General features: G+C 36.1%; 1 protein-coding gene across 3 annotated transcripts in view; it reads right to left on the reverse strand.

The window, feature by feature from the left end:
- AKT3 (AKT serine/threonine kinase 3) overlaps positions 1-21,468 on the reverse strand; it is a 339,823-nt gene that overhangs the window by 24,298 nt on the left and 294,057 nt on the right. For all 3 annotated transcript variants that reach the window (XM_036887665.2, XM_036887664.2, XM_036887663.2), the window contains one exon: positions 20,194-20,281. In XM_036887665.2, coding sequence (XP_036743560.1) covers positions 20,194-20,281 — 88 coding nt within the window. The remainder of the gene's footprint in view (positions 1-20,193; positions 20,282-21,468) is intronic.

The raw sequence follows: 21,468 nt of genomic DNA on the forward strand, positions 1-21,468 counted from the left end.
TCCCTCCCTACCCACCCATCCTCCCCAGTCCCTTTCCCTTTGGTACCTGTTAGTCCATTCTTGAGTTCTGTGATTCTGCTGCTGTTTTGTTCCTTCAGTTTTTCCTTTGTTCTTATATTCCACAGATGAGTGAAATCATTTGGTATTTCTCTTTCTCTGCTTGGCTTGTTTCACTGAGCAAAATACCCTCCAGCTCCATCCATGTTGCTGCAAATGGTTGGATTTGCCCTTTTCTTATGGCTGAGTAGTATTCCATTGTGTATATGTACCACATCTTCTTTATCCATTCATCTATCGATGGACATTTAGGTTGCTTCCAATTCTTGGCTATTGTAAATAGTGCTGCGATAAACATAGGGGTGCACTGATCTTTCTCATACTTGATTGCTGCATTCTTAGGGTAAATACCTAGGAGTGCAATTCCTGGGTCAAATGGTAAGTCTGTTTTGAGCATTTTGATGTACCTCCATACTGCTTTCCACAATGGTTGAACAAGTTTACATTCCCACCAGCAGTGTAGGAGGGTTCCCCTTTCTCCACAGCCTCGCCAACATTTGTTGTTGTTTTTGTTGAGAGTTTTTATCATGAATGAATGTTGAATTTTGTCAAATGCTTTTTCAGCATCTATGGAGATGATCATGTGGTTTTTGTCTTTCTTTTTTTTGATGTGTTGGATGATGTTGATGGATTTTTGAATGTTGTACCATCCTTGCATCCCTGGGATGAATCCCACTTGGTCATGGTGTATGATCCTCTTGATGTATTTTTGAATTCGGTTTGCTAATATTTTGTTGAGTATTTTTGCATCTACGTTCATCAGGGATATTGGTCTGTAGTTTTCTTTTTTGGTTGAGTCTTTGCCTGGTTTTGGTATTAGGGTGATGTTAGCTTCATAGGATGAGTTTGGGAGTATTCCCTCCTCTTCTATTTTTTGAAAAACTTTAAGGAGAATGGGTGTTATGTCTTCTCTGTATGTCTGATAAAATTCCGAGGTAAATCCATCTGGCCCGGGGCTTTTGTTCTTGGGTAGTTTTTTGATTACCGCTTCAATTTCGTTGCTGGTAATTGGTCTGTTTAGATTTTCTGTTTCTTTCTGGGACAGTCTTAGAAGGTTATATTTTTCTAAGAAGTTGTCTCCTAGGTTTTTCCAGCTTGATAGCATATAGGTTTTCATAGTATTCTCTAATAATTCTTTGTATTTCTGTGGGGTCCATCGTGATTTTTCCTTTCTCGTTTCTAATTCTGTTGATGTGTGTTGAATCTCTTTTTCTCTTAATAAGTCTGGCTAGAGGCTTATCTATTTTGTTTCTTTTCTTGAAGAACCAGCTCTTGGTTTCATTGATTTTTTCTATTGTTTTATTCTTCTCAATTTTGTTTATTTCTTCTCTGATCTTTATTATGTCCCTCCACCTGCTGACCTTAGGCCTCATTTGTTCTTCTTTTTCCAATTTCGGTAAATGTGACATTAGACTATTCATTTGGGATTGTTCTTCCTTCTTTAAATATGCCTGGATTGCTATATACTTTCATCTTAAGACTGCTTTTGCTGCATCCCACAGAAGTTGGGGCTTTGTGTTATTGTTGTCATTTGTTTCCCTATATTGCTGGATCTCCATTTTAATTTGGTCAATGATCCATTGATTATTTAGTAGCATGTTGTTAAGCCTCCATGTGTTTGTGAGCCTTTTTGCTTTCTTGGTACAATTTATTTCTAGTTTTATACCTTTGTGGTCTGAAAAGTTGGCTGGTAGGATTTCAATCTCTTGGAATTTACTGAGGTTCTTTTTGTGGCCTAGTATGTGGTCTATTCTGGAGAATGTTCCGTGTGCACTTGAGAAGAATGTGTATCCTGTTGCTTTTGGATGTAGAGTTCTATAGATGTCTATTAGGTCCATCTGTTCTAGTGTGTTGTTCAATGCCTCTGTGTCCTTACTTATTTCCTGTCTGGTGGATCTGTCCTTTGGGGTGAGTGGTGTGTTAAAGTTTCCCAAAATGAATGCATTGCATTCTATTTCCTCTTTTAATTCTGTTAGTATTTGTTTCACATATTTTGGTGCTCCTGTATTGGGTGCATATATGTTTATAATGGTTATATCCTCTTGTTGGACTGAGCCCTTTATCATTATGTAATGTCCTTCTTTATCTCTTGCGACTTTCTATATTTTGAAGTCTATTTTGTCTGATACTAGTATTGTAACACCTGCTTTTTTCTCTCTCTGTTGTTTGCGTGAAATATCTTTCTCCAACCCTTGACTTTTAATCTGTGCATGTCTTTGGGTTTGAGGTGAGTCTCTTGCAAGCAGCATATAGATGGGTCTTGATTTTTTATCCATTCTATTACTCTGTGTCTTTTGATTGGTGCATTCAGTCCATTTACATTTAGGGTGATTATTGAAAGATATGTACTTATTGCCATTGCAGGCTTTAGATTTGTGGTTACCAAAGGTTCAAGGTTAGCTTGTTTACTACCTTACTGTCTCACCTCACTCGCTTATTGAGCTGTTATAAACACAGTCTGATGATTATTTCTTGCCCTTCTTTTTCCTCCTCCTCCATTCTTATTATGTTTGGTGTTTTGTTCTGTGCTCTTTTTAGGAGTGCTCCCATCTAGAGCAGTCCCTCTAAAATACCCTGTGGAGGTGGTTTGTGGGAGACAAATTCCCTCAACTTTTGCTTGTCTGGGAATTGTTTAATCCCTCCTTCATATTTAAATGATAATCATGCTGGATACAGTATCCTTGGTTCAAGGCCCTTCTGTTTCATTGAATTAAATATATCATGCCATTCTCTTCTGGCCTGTAAGGTTTCTGTTGAGAAGTCTGATGATAGCCTGATGGGTTTTCCTTTGTAGGTGACCTTTTTACTCTCTCTGGCTGCCTTTAATACTCTGTCCTTTTCCTTGATCTTTGCCATTTTAATTATTATGTGTCTTGGTGTTGACCTCTTTGGATCCCATCTCTCAGGAGTTCTGTGTGCCTCCGTAGTCTGAGCAACTAATTCCTCCCCCAGTTTGGGGAAGTTCTCATCAATTATTTCTTCAAAGACACTTTCTATCCCTTTTTCTCTCTCTTCTTCCTCTGGTACCCCTATAATGCGGATATTGTTCCTTTTGGATTGGTCACACAGTTCTCTTAATATTGTTTCATTCCTGTAGATCCTTTTATCTCTCTCTGCGTCAGCTTCTATGCGTTCCTGTTCTCTGGTTTCTATTCCATCAATGGCCTCTTGCATCTTATCCATTCTGCTTATAAATCCTTCCAGAGTTTGTTTCACTTCTGTAATCTCCCTCCAGACATCTGTGATCTCCCTCTGGACTTCATCCCTTAGCTCTTGCATATTTCTCTGCAGCTCTGTCAGCATGTTTATGATTTTTATTTTGAATTCTTTTTCAGGGAGACTGGCTAGGTCTGCCTCTGCAGATCCTTTTTCAGGTATAACTATCTTGGACTGGACCACATTTTTTTGCCTTTTCATTGTGATAGCAATGGCTGTAGGCAGGTTGCGGGTGTGTCAGCTGGGAGAAGGAAGTCCTTTCCTGCTTGCTGGATGCCTTGCCCTTCTCCACTGCCTGTGACGGCTACCTGCACTCCTGGAGCAGCTACCAGGTTAATCTCCTAAGCTGCTGTGGGAGGGGTGTCTGTCAGAGCAGTGTGGAGCCCTGCGGGGAGTGGCAGGCATGCCAGGTGCGCTCCTCCGTGCTAGCGGTGCCCCTACCGTGCAGCTGTGTAGCAGCCGCGGCCTTTGGGTTTGGCCTGGGTGGCTGTGCGTTGGGCTGGGATTTCGGTCGGCTCCTGGGAGCGCGCCTGCTCCCTCTGGCTCCACTGCCGGTGCATGCGAGGCTTTTCTGCACAGGCTTCTACCGGGCTCTGGCTTCACTGCTGCCGGTGCGCGCGAGCTGTGCCCGGGCTGTTCGGTCGCACTGCTGCAGGCTGGCACAGATCAGCTCTCGGTTCCTTCCAGCGCTTCCGCCCCTGGTGCGCGCTCCCACTCTCCTGCTACTGGGCCCATGTGTCGGGGTCTGTGCCAGTTGGAGGAACGACTGGCAGGCTGCCTAGTCCTGTGAGGGGCTTCAGAGGTGCACTGCCTCTGTTTAGGGCGCCTAAGTTTCCCCGATATTCCCAGCTGTCGGGACAACTTTGTCCAGCTATGCGGTCCCTGTCTCTTTAGGACTTGCAGAAAGCACTCGCTTTTCTTTTGCCTCAGGGGCACCGGTTGCGGTGACCTGCCCACAGGTTTTACTTTTCCGTTTCTCTAATATCCAGCACCCCATGCACCTTGTGTCTGCGTTCCAGGTGTGGATTTCTAGAACTGGTTGTTTAGCAGTCCTGGGCTTTCACTCCCTCCCCGTTCTGACTCCTTTCTTCCCGCCGGGTTTTGGGGTGGGGGAGCATTCGGGTCCCGCCTGGCCGCGGCTTGTATCTTACCCCCTTCATGTGATGCTTAGTTCTCGCAGATGTAGATGTATCCTGGCTGTTGTACTGCATCCACTGGTGTCTCTTTTAGGAATAGTTGTATTTATTGTATTTTCATAAATACATATGTTTTGGGGAGGAGATTTCCTCTGAACTACTCATGCCGCCATCTTCCCGTGATCCTCCCAGGTCCTTTATTCTTAAAGCCTGGGTGAAACAACCTTTGAAATACTCCTACCACCTCTGAAACAAAGCACTAATCACATAGAAATGTGAGTCTGCTTATCTGTCTCCTCTACTAAACTGTGAGCAACTTGAAGACAGGGATCTTGTCTTACTTATCTTCACATGCCCGGCATGTAGCTTAATACCCAATACAAAGTGGATAAGCAGTAAATGTGACTATCCAGAAAATATTCATATGCGGTTCTTTGGTCTTTCAGCTCTTGGTGTCTTCTCGGCACTGAAAGGCAATGAAAATCACACAATTTCTAGAAGAGCCTGTGTTTGTTACTGAGACTTGGGAGAAGGGGGAAGGGACCAACCTTGGATTGTCTTGTTGGAATGCAGTGAACTAACAAGAGTGGCTGGGAATTCAGAGCTCAAACGAGGTCTTTCACTTACACCAACTCTTTAAAATGTTGCACAAATGTGAATTTGTGGGGTACTTCTTTGCATGAACAGAAAACATTAGTCATGAACAGAAAATATTACTGTGTTCCCAGAAGAAAAGATTTCTATTTGGCATGCAATAATGCATAATTAAGAACAAATACAAAGTTTTGCTTCTGTTAATGGCCAACCAGCTCCTATTGGGTCAACACTCCTGTAGATAATTATAAACACTGGAAAAATATGAAAAACTGGAGACTCTGGAAAAATCGGAAGGTTATGGGAAGCAGCTAGAAACAGGTATATACTGAATGGGAGTTGGACACTAAGAAGAAGGGAATGGCACTGTGTGAACTTCCCATTTTTGTGGCTTTTAGCCTGAAGGTTGGCCCCACTCAACCACGCAGGGTTTAAACTTGGATTAGAAACTTAAGGCAGTCTTCCTAACATGAAGAACCAGAAGAGAGAGTTCAGAATAAGCACAGCAGCTTTAAAGTGAGGAAGGAGATATACCAGAAAACAGAGAACTAAAGAGAGGGGAACCCAAATTCTCTGGCTGACTCCTGAGCCCATGAATGCACAGGGCAGGCTCCAAGTTCCCTAGTGAAGTCTAAACAAACTGACCTGAAATACAACTGCCACCCCCTGGAGAGGAGACAGAGTTTGCAGTTTGAGTTTAGCCATTAAAAATTACCTACTAAAACAAACAAATGAAAATCAATAATCCTTGTTATAATCGAACAGAATTCAGAGTCACTACTACCTATTATTCACAATGTCTAGGACATACTCCAAAATGACTCAACATAAAAAGAAATAGGAAAAGATGGCCCATATACTAGAAAAAGATAATCAAGGAGAGTGACACTGAGACCATCTGGATGTTTGGAATTAGCAGAGAATTTTAGAGCAGCTTTTTTAACTAGGCTCATTGAAGTGAAGTAAAATAAGTTCCTAATAAATGGATAGGAAATGAAAGCAGAGAAATGGGAACTATTAAAAAAGACAATCAAATGGAAAATTTTAAATGGAAAAATACAGAATTTGAAATAAATTCACTGTAAGCATTTAGAGATTAAAGATTACATAAGAGTCAGTAAACTTTAATGTTTATCAATAGAAATCATCCAATCTGAAGAGTATAGGAAAAAATTAGAAAAAAATGAACAGAACTTCAAAGACCCACGGGACCATACCAAAAGGTCTACTGTGAGTGTAACTGAAATTACAAAAGATGGGAGACAGACAAGGCAGAAAATACATCTCAAGAAGTAATGGCTAAAACCCTTTCAAAGTAAGGGAAAACTAAGAGGCTCACAAAGAAAGCCTCACCCAGATACATCATAGTCAAATGCTGGAAACCAAAGTATTAGGGTGCAGACGCCGAGGCAGAACTAGTGTGTCTGCGTGTCCCTGTGTATGTGTCTGTCTGTCCGTGTATGTGCCTGCGCGTCTGAACGGCCCTCCGCTCCGGGGACAGGTGGGGCAGGGCAGGGCCGGAGGGTGGGAAGGAGAAGGACGAAGTGGCATAGACAGGCACGCACGGCATTTCTATCGTCCCTGATGCACTCTCGTGAGCTAAACACACACTGAGGCCGGGGGTGGGTAAAGCTAAACAAGGCCCAGAGGAGATGGCGCGGTGCAACCTGATCCGGCCTCGGGCCAACGCGCTGAGTGGGCCTAGCGCTGCAGACGGGCGGCGCTACCTGTGCGATGCCGGAGCTCAGTCAGACCAGAGGTTCTGGTGAAATGAAACACATCATTTACAAGGGAGCAAATAATTGAATACATAATCACTAAGCGGTGAGTTCACATTTTAAATTCAATGAAAATATAATTCAAGAACGAAGGCAAAACAGAGACATCAGATAAATTCCATGCCAGCCGACTTGCACTATAAGACATAAGGGACTTTCTGTAGGCCAAAGGGGAATGATTCGAGAGGATCCGGCTCTTCAGCAGGAACTACAGATCAAAGCGTTCTGCAATCAGACCGTAGTGATGGCTGCACTAACCAATAAGTATAATGTTTATAGAAAAGTTTTTGATTAAAAAAATCTACTTAAAGAAGATTCCTTTACTTTTAGGTAACTAAAAGTGTTTTAAGTATTTTTTAATAAGAATGAATAGTTTCTAATTTTATTTTCATAAAAGTTTTTCTATAAAGATTGAGTTGATCATGTAGATATCTCCCTTAATCTGTAAATGTGATGTTTAATTATTAACACATTTTCTAATCTAATCACATTTCTAGGACTAAATCCAACTGGGATATAAGATAAATATTTTTATGGATTATGAAATAACTGCTTAATACTTTATTTAGAATATTTAAATCAATATTCATAAATGGCCTATAATTTTTCTTGGTTACAGTAAGTCTTGACAGGGTTTGGTATCAAGGTTACAACATAAATTTGAGAAGGATATAGGCTTTCTTTCTTTTTTTCCAGAACAGCTTATATAACATATTTTTAATGATAAGGATTACCTTTTCTTTGAATGTTTCATGGAGATTACCTAAAAAACTCACCTGGGCTTGAACTGTTTTTGTAATGGGGTGGGAACACTGGAGTTGGAGAGATGACAGATTTTATACTAATTTAATGATTAGATGAAAGTCCATGTTTTTCTTTGGTCAGGTGGTAATTTACAGTTTTCTTAAAATTATCCATTAACTCTTTTTCAAAAACAGTATAAAATTCCTCAAGGTTGTTATATCATGTTTTAATTTCTGTATGTGTACTTGTGTCCCATTTTCATTCCTAATGTTTTTATGCTTTTAGTGGGTAATTTTGAGATTTGTCTGTTTTAGTACTCATTTATATTACTGTATTTTCTTGATTCTTTCAAAAGGCTGCTTTCTATTACAATCTTTTTATGTTTATTTTGTGGGATGTCTTTCCATTTATTTATGTCTTCTTTAATTTATTTCAGCACTGTTTTGCAGTCTGCAGTGCAAAAGTCCCGCACCTCCTTGGTTAAATTTATTCCTAAATATTTTATTCTTTTGATGCTATTTTAAATGAAACTGCTTTGTTTTTCAGATTGTTCATAGCTAATATATAGAAATATAATGTGTTTTATGGTTGATTTTGTGTCCTGCAACTTTGCTGAATCTGTTTGTTAGCTTTAAAAGTTTTTTTTGTGTGGATTCCTTAGGGTTTTCTGCATATACGTATAGCATGTCATCTGTGAATAGAGATAGTTTTACTACTTCCTTTCTAATTTGATTGCTTTTTTTTCCGGTTCTAATTGCTTTGACTACAACTGCCAGTATTATGTTGAACAGAAGTGTCAAAAGTGGGCATTCTTGTCTTCTTTCTTATCGTAGGGGAAAAGCTTTTCAGCCTTTAACCACCGAGTATAGTAAGGTGTAGGTTCATATATGGCCTTACCATGTTTAAGAAGTTTCCTTCTAGTACTCGTTTACTGAAAGGGTGTTGAATTTGTCCAGTGTTTTTTCTGCATCAATTGAGATGATCATGTGGGTTTTTATTTATTCTATATTTCATATGGAATATTACATTTTTGTATGTTGAACTGTCTTTGCATTCCTGGAGTAAGACTCACTTGATTATGGTGTATAATCCTTTAAATATGCTAGTGATTTGGTCTGCTAGTATCTTGTTGAGGAATTTTCTATTTATATTAAATAGGAATATTGGTATGTAATTATCTTTTCTTATAATGTCTTTCTGTAGCTTTGGAATCAGGTAATGCTGGCCTCAGAACAAGTTGGTAAGTATTCCCTCTCTCATCAATTTCTTGGAAGAATGTGAGGAAGATTGGCATCATTTCTTTAAATATCTGATAGAATTCTCTAGTGAGGCATCTGGTTGGAGTTTTTTGATTATTGATTCAATCTATAACCTAGTCAGTAGGTTATGATGAATAACCTATTCATTATAGGTCTATTGATTTTCTGTTTCTTCTTGAGTCATTTTGGTTGTTTGCATATGCTTCTAGGAACTCATCCATTTCATATAGGTTATCCACTTTTTAAGCATACAGCTGTTCAGAGTGGTCTCTAATAATCTTTTTTATTTCTGTAAATAGTAATATTCCTCTTTCATTTATGATTTTAGTATTTGATTTTTCTCTTTTTTTCCCCTCAGTTATATTTAATCTAGCTAAAAGTTTGTTGAGTATGTTGACCTTTCCAAACAATCAACTTTTGGTTTTTACTGATCTTGTCTATTGTTTTCTATTCTCTATTTCATTTATTTCCACTCTACACAAAAATTGGCTAACCTAGATGAAATGATAAAGAGGTAAATTCATGAAGAAGATAAAATAATCTTAAGTTTGGGAACAACGAAAAACAGAACTTTAAAGTAAACCACAGGGACAGAACTATAAGAGAAATAGCCAAAGCCACAATTACAGTTGAGGACTTTATTTCTCTTCTTCAGGAATTGATAAAAGCAAGCAATAAGTAAGGATATAAAAGACTTAACACCATTAACTCATTTGGCTTAATTGACATTTATAGAACACTATATACAACAGGAGAAGAATACACATTCTTTTCAGATGCACACAAACATTCATCACTATAAACCAAATTTCATTAAACAAATGTCAATAAATTTAAAGGATTTAAAATTATAAAAAAATATGTTAACAACAGAATTAAACTACAGCCCTAAACAGAAAGACAGCTGAAAAATCTCTAAATACTGTAAATCAAACATCACAGTTCAATAACCCAAAAAGCCGAAGAAGAAATCACAAGGGAATTAGAATGCATTTTGAAATGAAAATTAAATCACAATATGTGAAAATTAATGTTCACAATGTGAAAATTAAATCACAACTTAATGTCAATAACAATACTTACATTATGTAGCTAGAGGAGTACTTAGAAGTAAATATATAGCAATACAAACCTCCTTAAGAAGAAAGGATTCAAATCTAAGTTTTCAACTTAATTAACCAGAAAAAGAGCTTATTTTAAAAACAAGTTGAAACGAATATTAAAAAATCAAGACAAAAATTGAGCAACTTATTGCCAATGAATTAAATTAGATAAAACTTTTACAAATTCCCTTAAACACATCCAAACTAACAAAGTCTTCCATTAAAATAGAAGGGAACACTACTCATTTTTGGTGTCCAGCATTATCCTAATGCTAAAACTAGACAAAGAGTGCATGAAAAGAAAAGTCTAGCCTAATATTTCTTATAAATATAGATACAAAATCCTTAACACAATACCAACAAAAATAATCTAGCAATATATAAAAGATAATACACCACAACTGTTTGAAATTTATTTTACATATGCAAGATAGATGTAATATTTGAAAAATCAATCAATATGATTCACCATATTAAGAAACCAAAATAGAAACACTACATGATTATCCTAGTAAAGGAAAAAGCATTTGACAAAATCTAACATCCATTCATAATAAAAATGTTTAAAAAAATAGGAATAGTAGAAAATTTTGTCAAGCTGAGAGATGGCATGTATAAAAAAACCTACAGCTAGTATCAATGTCAGTAGAGGAAATGTGAATGCTATTTTCCAAGGTTATTAATAATTAAATGTCTGTTCTCACCATTTCTATATTTTCTGGTGATTTTACTAGCCAAGGCAAGAAAAAAAGAAATTAAAGGCATGCAAACTGGAAAGAGATGACATGATCATGTATACAGAGTATCTCTTAAAGAATAGGTAGGGTACTAGAAGTAGTAGGTCAGCCTGATAAATTAGTGAGATACATATAAAACCTCCCCCAAAGACCTACTTACCTCAGTTTCCTCAGTTTCTTTTACCTAGTACATAATATCTGGCATTCAACAAAAAATTACAAGGCATACTGAAAGATAAACAACATAGTTTCAAGATACAGAGAAAGCATCAGAACCAGCCTCAGATATGGCAGAAATACTGAAATGATCAGACCAGCAATTTAAAGCAGCAATGATTAATATACTATGGGATTTAATGGAAAAAGTGGACTACATGCAAGAACATAAGGGTAACATAAATGAAGAAATGGTATCTCTAAGAAAGAATCAAAAGGAAATGCTAGATATCAAAAACTCCTAACACAGAAATTAAGAATGCCTTCAATGGGCTTATCAATAATTAGGAGATGGCCAAAGAAAGAATCAGTGAGCTTGAAGAAATGTTAATAGAAACTTCTACAACTGAAATGCAATGAGAAAAAAGAATATAAAAGACAGAACAGGATATCCAAGAATTGTGGGACAATTATAAAAGGTGTAAGGTATTTGTAATGGGAATACAAGAGAGAAAGGAAAAGAAGAAATATCTGAAGCAATAATGTTTAAAGATGTTCCAAAACTAGTGCTAGGCTCCCAACCACAGATTCAGGAAGTTCAGAGACTATCAATAGAGATAAACACTCAAAAATCAACACCTAGCCGTATTTTATTAAAACTGCAGAAAATCAAAGACAGGATAAAAATCAACCTAGTATTTTGTATCCAGCAAGATTATCTTTCAAAAATAAGGAAAATAAAGATTTTTCCAGACAAACAAAAACTGAGGCAATTTGTCACCAGCAGATTTGCCTTGTAATAAATGTTGAAAGTTAATCAGAAAAAAGGAAAATTAAATAGCTCAGCAAATTGGATCTACAGGAAAAAAGGAAGAGTATTAGAGAAGGAATAAACACAGATAAACTCTTTCTTTTTCTTAATTGATCTAATAGATAGTTTGTTCAAAGTAATAATGCAAGAATGTGTACAGTAGTTATGGCTTATAGATAAGTGAAATTAGTGACAGCAATATTACATCTAGTTATATATTTTTTTACTCAATTTTAGGAACTTTAATTCTTAAACTCTGCATTTCATAACATAATTACATTTTGACAGCTGTCTGAGTTCTTGTATATCCTCAGTACAATGACATGATCAATAGAAGATGGTAATTTTAATGTTAAACCATAAGAATGTTTGGTAGATATATGGAGCTTATCTTTCTCTAACCTGAAGTTTAAAAATGAACCATTGTGTGATAAGGAGAATATCAATGTGAAGCTACCTAGAAGCATGTTTTAAGCCTATTATCTCTCTTTTCTGTTAATGTTCATGCTTCACTTATGAAAACAGTAACAATCAATAACATCTGCATAAGTGCCATCAATCACCAAACTCCCTGAGGTGAATTTTTTAGCCAGAGAATAGGCACAATTTGGAGAAAAGTACACTGGAATTTGCATACTTCACAAAGGTTTTGAAACACCTTTCAAAAATGTGTCCTCAAACCAACATCCATTCCTAACCATGAATATTTTCCAATACTCAATCCCAGCTGTGTTCATACCTCCCCCCTCCCTAACGTGCTCCTTCTTTCCCATCTACTTCCTCACCTCTCTCCTCCTTATAGAACACACCCATTCCCACAACTCTAATATAACTGAATTTCCAGATATCCATTTTCCTATTCCTGCTTCCAAATGTTAGTTGTGTTTCTATAACCTTTTGATAATTCTGCATGGAATTTAATATTACCAAAGCTGCTATAATCCTCCTCTATTTCCTTAGTATTGTCAGATTAGATTACCAGTTCTCATTTCTTTATAATCATCTATGGAATTCACACTTCCTTTTCCTTGCTCATTGCCTTACTCTGCTTTACTGGGGCCTCCATCACAGAACAGTTAAATCATTGCAACAGTCTCTTAATGAGATTCTTTTATCCAAACTCTTCTGCCTACAAGTCTATACTAATAAGACCTGGAAATGTCCAATTATCTAACATCATTTCCCTATTTCAGGATCTAAATTCGCAAACCTGAGCTAAACTTGCAAGAAACTACACTGACTTAAGGCACACTTCTTCATTTTTTGCTTCCAGTTTCTATCCACCATGAATTGTTAGCTCTTCCCAGTTACTGTATCTTCACTTACTCCATTCAACACTACTTTTTTTCCATATAGGTCTCCCCTTCTGACATATTACATTCTTATCATTTTAAATGCACTCTTTTTCCATGAACCTTTCCAAGCCTAAGGATTTCAGAATTGGGCTAAATGAGCCTTAGAATAAAGGCTAAAGAAAAACAATGAAGAAAAAAAAAAAAGATGCCAGATGGAAGCATGGCTCTACATAAAAGAATGGAGGGTGTTGACAGTAGCAAATATATAGCATTTTTAGTCACATTAAAATATAATTGTCTAAAGCAAAATAAAATTACCATGTGCTGTGATGTTTGTAACACGTGCGAGTAAATGTATGAAAATGAGAGCATACAGAAGGGATGGGAAATAGATTTATGCCGTTGGATGTGATGTGGCTATATTAACTGAAGGTAGACTGCATTAAGTTAAACATATATACAGCAAACTCTAGAAATAACCTCAAAACAATAAAAAGAGATGTACAGCTAATAAGACAATAGCTGAGATAAAAACAGAACCATGAATATATTCAATAAATCAAAAAAGGAGGCAAAGATAAAGGAATAAAAAATGGAACAACTGAAAATAAATTGGAAGATGGTAGACTGAAACTCAACTATGTCAATAATTGCATTAAATGAAAATGTGCTATACATTCCATTTAAAAGTCATATATTATCTAATGAGTAGGACAAAAGTAATGATTGGTATGGCAGCTAAGGTGGCCTGTGTCTTCCTTCTCCTCTGTGGGGTCCCCTGATCCCCTGACAAGTATCTACCTAGCTCCACAATGTCCCCCCAAAATAGGCTCTGGTTGGGACAGCACAAAGTTAAAACAGAAAGAGAAGATTATTGACGATAAAACTTTTGGTCTAAAGAACTTAAAAGGACCAAAGCAACTAAGTTAATCAAGGCTGTTACTCATCAAATTCAATTTGGTCAACAAAATCCACATCAGATAGCATAAAGTGAAGCTGAGACTAAACTGAAGAAAGATCACAAGTTAGAATTACAAGAGCTAAATGCGCTATTCAAACCTGTAGCTGTTGCTCAAAAAATTAGTAAAAGTGCAGATCACAAATCTGTGGAATGTGCATTCTTCAAACAAGGGCAGTGTGTTGACAGATAAAGATAACTACGTTCTCTCATGACTTGACTCTGGAAGAAAATGTGATGCAAGAGGTGAAGAACTTAAAAAAGATACTATGGATAACAGGGGTAAGGAAAAGCTGGGAGAAGTAGTGAACAATATCAGGAATAAAAGAGAAGCCATCCATACATATATAATAATTGCTATAAAAATAATAAGGGAATATTACAAATATTTTTAAGCCAACATTAGAAAACTTAGATGACAAATTATTTGAAAGCCATAAAGATACCAAACTTTAATGAAGACGAAATAGATAACCAAAATAGTCCTAAATTACTGCAGATATTGAGTTCATAGTTAAAAACTTCCCCAAAGAAACAAAACTCTAAGCCTGAGTGGCATCACTGGTAAACTCTATCAAAGATTTAAGGAACAGTTAATACAAATTCTGCACAAACAAATCCATACAACTGAGAGTAGGGAGTACTTCCCACCTTGTTTTTTTTTTTTTTTTTAAATAATTACTTTTTATTGAAGGGTAGTTGACACACAGTATTACATTACATGAGTTTCAAGTGTACAACACAGTGGTAGAACATTTATATACATAATTCTAGGTTCCAGCTATCACCCTACCAGGCTGTTCCACCTTGTTTTTAAAAGGCAAAAATGATCCTGAAATGAAAATTACACAAAGATATTTTAGGAGAAGACGACGACTCTCCAGTATCACTCATGATTTAAGGATACGAAAATCCTTAAAAAATACATAATATCATATCTAGCAATAACACAAAAGGAATAGGTGGGTTTTCCCCTAGGAATATAAGGTTTGTTTAACATGAGAAAACCAATCACATAATTTCCCATTCTAATAGAATATAAAGGAGAAAAACTGTATGTGCATCATGTTGATGCAGAAAACCTCTAATAAAATTCAGCACCTATTCATGATAAAAACTATTAGCATCCTAGGAATAGAAGGGAACTTCCTCAAGCTAATAAAGGAGGTATAAAAAACCTACACTAACATCGAATTTTCATAATTTGTTATGCTGAAATAATTTCAGGCTAACAGAAGACTTAACAAAAGTAATACTAACAGTTCCCATATACCCTTCACACATACACCTCCCTCATGCTAACACCTATACAGCTATAGTGCAACTGCCAAAACTAAGAAGCTATTACCTACCAACTTTATTTAGGTGTCACCATTTTTCCACTACCTCCCTTTCTTGTTCTACGATCCAGTCCAGAATCCTACACTGCATTTAGTCTCCTCCAGTCTGTTTAAGTTCCACATCATTCCTGGCATCTCATGAAATTGACACTTTTGAAACTGTCTGGCCAGTTACTTTGAGGAATGTCCCTACACATGGGTCGTTCAGGTTCCCTCACGACTATACTGAGGTTATGCATGTTGAGGAAGAATACTGCAAGAGTGGTAAATCCTTTTCGGGGCTTCGTCTCATGGGCAACATGATATTGGTATGCCTTACTACCGGTGATGTTAAATTTCATCACCTGGTTTAAGACAGTGCCTGCTAGATTACTCCACTATCAATCTTTGTAAATAATGTTTCAGGAGAAATATGTTGAGACTATGCCAAAAACCTCAATCTTAAACTTTTGCCCACTAATTTTAATGTTCATTGGTATGTTCTTGCATGCAGCAATTTTTACTCCAGGGCTCTCATGCTGATTCTCTAGTTCCCTCATTCTTTTCTATATTTCTACATTACTTCCTTATTTGGAACATAATATAATACTATGTTTATTTTGCTACTGAAGTTGTTCTAACTTTCACTACTGGGAATTATTTAAGGTTGGCTTCAGTGTCCTATTAACATGTCCCTTCCTATCTATCTGTTTTTGTTTTTTACTTTCTGGCACCACATTATTCCTCAGGCTCATCTTTTATTTCCCCTTCCCAGTTCTGGAATCAACTACTTCTCCAAATAACCTTGGTTCTTTTTGTTGGAGAACAACAGTTAGAAACCACGATCTTGGTACTAGATGTGGTCATTAACATCATATTCATGATAAAAGATGTTTTCTGTGTAAGATCAAGAACAAAGTCATGATGTCTATTCTGGTCATTTGTGTTCAACACTGTAGTGAGGTCTCAGCCAACAAAACAAGGCAAAAAAAGAAATACAATGCATACAGATTGAAGATGGAGTAAAAGTATTTGTTTACAGAAGATATTATCATCTATTCAAAGCATCCTAAATAATCTGCAAAAAGGGCTACTAAAACTAGTGAGTTTTGCAAGCTTGCTGGATACAAGGCCCATACACAAAAATCAATCATATTTCTATAAATTGGCAGCAAAAAAGGTGAAGATGGAATTTAGAAATACCATTTACATCAAAAGACATGAAATACTTAAGGATAAATCTAACAAAATATGGGTAAGACTTCAAACACTGAAAATCATGAAACATTACAGGAAAAATCAGAAAAGACATTAATAATGGAGACACACTGTGTTCATGGATCTCAAGGCTCAATACTTTCAAATGGCAACTCTCCCCAAAATGTATCTACAGATTCAACACAGTATCACACAAAACCCCAGCAGACTTTTTTGTAGACATTAACAAACTGAGTGTAAAAGCTATATAGAAATTTGTCTGGATAAATTAACATAAAACATCCTACCAGAGATGTTAAAGCTTGAAGGCACTTCAGACATCCTAATTTCATTTGTGAGTAAACTGACCTGTCCATTTCCACACAGGAAGGAAGAAGCAAATCCAGGATGAGAATTTCCACATTTCACCACTGTGCTCTTTACAGTGGTATATCATGATAGTCATAATTAACATTAATTTATTTCTTACTTTGCCTAGGGAGGAATCTAGATTTCCCCTAAAGATACTAGTATCTCTACATGTGTCTTTACCTCTAGATTTGTCACAAAACACAGAGAAATGGTCAGTAATCAGGTAAAAATAAACCTCCAAAAAAATAGTGTAGCGCCCAAAGCATATTAATTATTAAACTGTAATTAGAAACGCCTGACTTCAGAGATGAATTAACCTCTTATGAATATTACATGTTTTAAAGATTTAAGTGCCCCATAAAAGTATTTCATAAATTATTTCATAAATAAAGACACTGCTGAATATAAGCACAAACAACTTCTTGAACACATTTCCTCGAGCAAGGGAAACAAAAGCAAAAATGAACACATGGGACTACATCATGCTAAAAAGCTTCTGTATGGCAAAGGACACCATCAACAGAACAAAAAGGCATTCTACAGTATGGGAGAATATATTTCTAAATGACATATCTGACAAGGGGTTAACATCCGAAATATATAAAGAACTTACACACCTCAACACCCAGAAAGCAAATAACCCGATTAACAAATGGGAAGAGGATATGAAGAGACAGTTCTACAAAGAAGAAATTCAGATGGCCAACAGACACATGAAAAGATGCTCCACATCACTAATCATCAGGGAAATGCAAATTAAAACCACAATGAGATATCACCTCACACCAGTAAGGATGGCCAGCATTGAAAAGACTAAGAAAGACAAATGCTGGTGAGGATGTGGAGAAAGGGGAACCCTCCTACACTGCTGGTGGGAATGTAAGCTAGTTCAACCATTGTGGAAAACAATATGGAAGTTCCTCAAAAAACTAAAAATAGAAATACCATTTGACCCAGGAATCCCACTCCTTGGAATTTACCCAAAGAATACAGGTTCTCAGATTCAAAAAGACATATGCACCCCTATGTTTATCACAGCACTTTTTACAATAGCCAAGATATGGAAGCGATCTAAGTGTCCAGTAGATGAATGGATTAAGAAGATGTGGTACATATACACAATGGAATACTATTCGGCCATAAGAAAGAAACAAATCCTACCATTTGCAACAACATGGATGGAGCTGGTAGACATTATGCTCCGTGAAATAAACCAGGTGGAGAAAGACAAATGCCAAATGACTTCCCTCATTTGTGGAGTATAACAATGAAGCAAAACTGAAGGAACAAACTAGCAGCAGACTCAGAGACTCCAAAAATGAACTAGTGGTTACCAAAGGGGAGGGGTGGGGGAGGACCGGTGGGGAGGGAGGGAGAAGGGGATTGAGGGGTATTATGTTTAGTACACAAGGTGTGGGGGATCACGGGGAGAACAGTGTAGCACAGGGAAGGCAAATAGTGAACCTGTGGCATCTTGCTGCACTGATGGACAGTGACTGCATTGGGGTATGGGTGGGGACTTGATAATATGGGTAAATGTAATAACCACATTGTTTTTTCATGCAAAACCTTCACAAGAGTGTGTATCAATCATACCTTAATAAAAATTTTTAAAAAATAAAAAATAAAGACACTGGTGTGTTTATTTTTAATTATTTCATAATTTATACTGTCCCTGGCACTAGAATTGTAAGGGTGTTCATCAAAATAGACACTGGCATCAGCATTCCCATAATTCCTTTTTTATTAGTGGTAAGATACTAACCTAAATGGACCCAATCCTATCTTCACAGCCTTTTAGAAAGAGACTCAAAAGTTAAGGGTGCTGCTGTAACACTGCAGCAGTCTCCTCATGTACGTAAGGATGCTGTCAGCCACCCCCAGGTAAGCCACACTGTCATTTGATTCACTGCACAGAGCTGCACACTCATCTTTTCAGCATATCTTAGTCCCTAGAAGGACTGAAGAGAAATTTATGCTTTGCCTTGTTTTTAAATCAGAAGTATCACACTGCTGCTCCAAAACTGTCTCTCCAAGAAATTTTTTCCTTCTTTCTAAATGAAGTCCTCTTTGTCAGGGTGTATCAAAGGGACATTTAGTGGTGGCTTATAGCTTTGTGCACTAAAGAAAACCTCTTACCATGTTTCTGGGAGACATAACAAGACTTTGATCTTTTTCAGGGTCTTCTCTGGCGTACTGACGTGATAAAAACAGTACACAGCTCATAAAGGGCTATACATAGATGCATCTCATAAGGAACATCAGCCGCTGTTACAAAGTGGATGTATAAATGTCTGCATGAAGTTAATAAACACTGAGGAGTATTAAGAATGGTCACATGCTTCTAAGAATGGTCACAGCCCTTCTTCACAAGAGAAGGACCCAATACGTAATTACCCATGTGCTACATGGTAGAAACTCAAGTGATGTGAGAGTTTAATTGAACTTAAGCTTGAGTAGAGGTATTTCATACAGGGCAACTATTTTAAAGACATACTTAGAAGAAATGCTTAGAAAATCACCAAACTCCCTACAACCATATGTAATACAGAAATGAAATACTTGTCTCAATTCCTGATACATCATATGATAAAAGTCATTTCTTCTTTACTTTAGGGATTAATAGAGAAGAATACCTGGCAGAAAACAGATACCCATAAATGTTGACTGATACACGTTTTAGAGAAAAATATGAAAAGTTGTAATAAATTGAAATGGAAGGACTAACTATATACAAATTATAAGCAAATATTTATATAAAAATTTCATAGAATTTTTATGACTATTTGAAAATCAAAAAATCAAAATCAGTGTCTATACTACAAACTGATAGTAAAATAAAATAAAAACAATGATGGAACAGACAAAACAATTTCCTATTCCTGAACTTAAGCAGAAACTACAGTATTAAAAACAAGGAATAAGCATACTGCAATAAAAATAAAGTTATATAATTAGTAGCATCCATTTTGTGGGCATTAAAGCTCTGTTTCAAAAAATGGAGAAGTCCCAAATAAAAAAATTATTGTTCTGTTAAATATTAAAACTAAATTGTTTCAAATTTTTTCAAAATAAGGATTTGTATAAATCTGAACAGTTCACTTTAAAAATTAAAGGCTTAGGACAAATAAAAAAATTGTTTTTGCTCATGAGTTCTTCTAAAAAATAACATACCATATATGTCTTTATTTTTTCCATATTAAGGAAACAATGAACAGCAAACTGAGAAATTACTTTGATTTAAAAAAGAAAAATCAACTAGATCATATTGAATAAAATTTCAAGATGAATTTGAAAGTCAAAATTATCAATAAAATTTTGTGCTAAGAAATTCAATATTCAATTAAATGAGAGTAAAAATGAAAAATATCACATTATTACCTTTTATTCATTTAAAACATTTTTTGCTGTAAATTCATTTTACCAGAATATATAAAGAGTATGCCATGAAGATAACTTACCTTTTTATCATATACATCTTGCCAGTTTACTCCAGAAAAGAAACTGTGTCTCATAATTTCTTTTGCATCATCTGGTCCTCCACCAAGACTATGAGGAAAGAAATAAAATTAAATGAGTATGAAACATTTACATCAGTCCAATGCATGACAAGAAAGTTTCTGTGAAGTGCAATTTTCTGCATGTTAAATAGTTCTTGAGATAAACAGCCATTAAGAATAAAAAGTTTTGCTGTAAGATCTAATTTCTGTAATGTGCTATTAATAAGAACTAACCTAAGGTAGTCTGGTATTTGAAAAGAGCTTTGGAGACAGACCTGAAACAGGCTACCAGCTCTAGAACTTACAAGATGTGTGACAATTACAAAGTTGCTCAATCTCTGCTTTCTCATCTGTAGAATATGAATAACAACACCAGCCTCATGGATTATTGCAAGGGTTAGAAACAGAACAGGAAAGCACCTAGCACATTAAGAGGTAGCTATTATCTTTGTCAATCCTATAAACCAAATTCACTTCACAGTGACTCAAGTCAAAATGCACCCTTGAGACATAAATTCTGAAATGACTAAGTAACTGGTTAGAAAAGACAAATTGGTTTTAGAACATTACTAACAGATAGAAACTCACTATATTCATATCTTAAATGAATTTCCACAGAAATGACTTTGTTAATGTATGAAATATAATTTGATATGCAAACTGCAATATAGAATACAAATTTAAAAATGCTCCTCCAATCATGGAAGGTACTCATATAACTGACACCTGACAAAATATGAAATTCAGGTGTCTTCTGGCTTCCTTGGTTTCATACAGTGTGTAACAAGTCACTGTGGAGGAAGAATGAGAGCAACAGAAAAAACAGGGAGGGATGTAAGAAAGGAGGGAAAGGGAAAAAAAAGAACAGGGAAAGAATGAGGAAAAGAAAGAAAAGGCAATCTATGCAAATCTGAATTTGATATAGTAAGCTATATTTAGTCTTGTTCATGGTTCAGAATGATGTGTGCTGGTAAATCACCGGCTCTCTGGGGAAAATTATGCACATATAACATAAACACATACATGCTAATATATATATTTAAAATGAATATATTACTTCAATATGTTTATTCATATTTATAACAAGTTTATTACAAATTTTACTGATATAAAGGATGTGAAGCACAAAATTTACTAAGAACAATAAAATATATAATGTTCTTTACTGCAATTTAACCAATTGATGCTCAACTTTGCTGAACTTCAAAGCCACCAATGACATCTGAGTAGTTCCAA

The sequence above is a fragment of the Manis pentadactyla genome, chromosome 9, assembly GCF_030020395.1.
Source record: "Manis pentadactyla isolate mManPen7 chromosome 9, mManPen7.hap1, whole genome shotgun sequence".
Classification (NCBI taxonomy): domain Eukaryota; kingdom Metazoa; phylum Chordata; class Mammalia; order Pholidota; family Manidae; genus Manis; species Manis pentadactyla.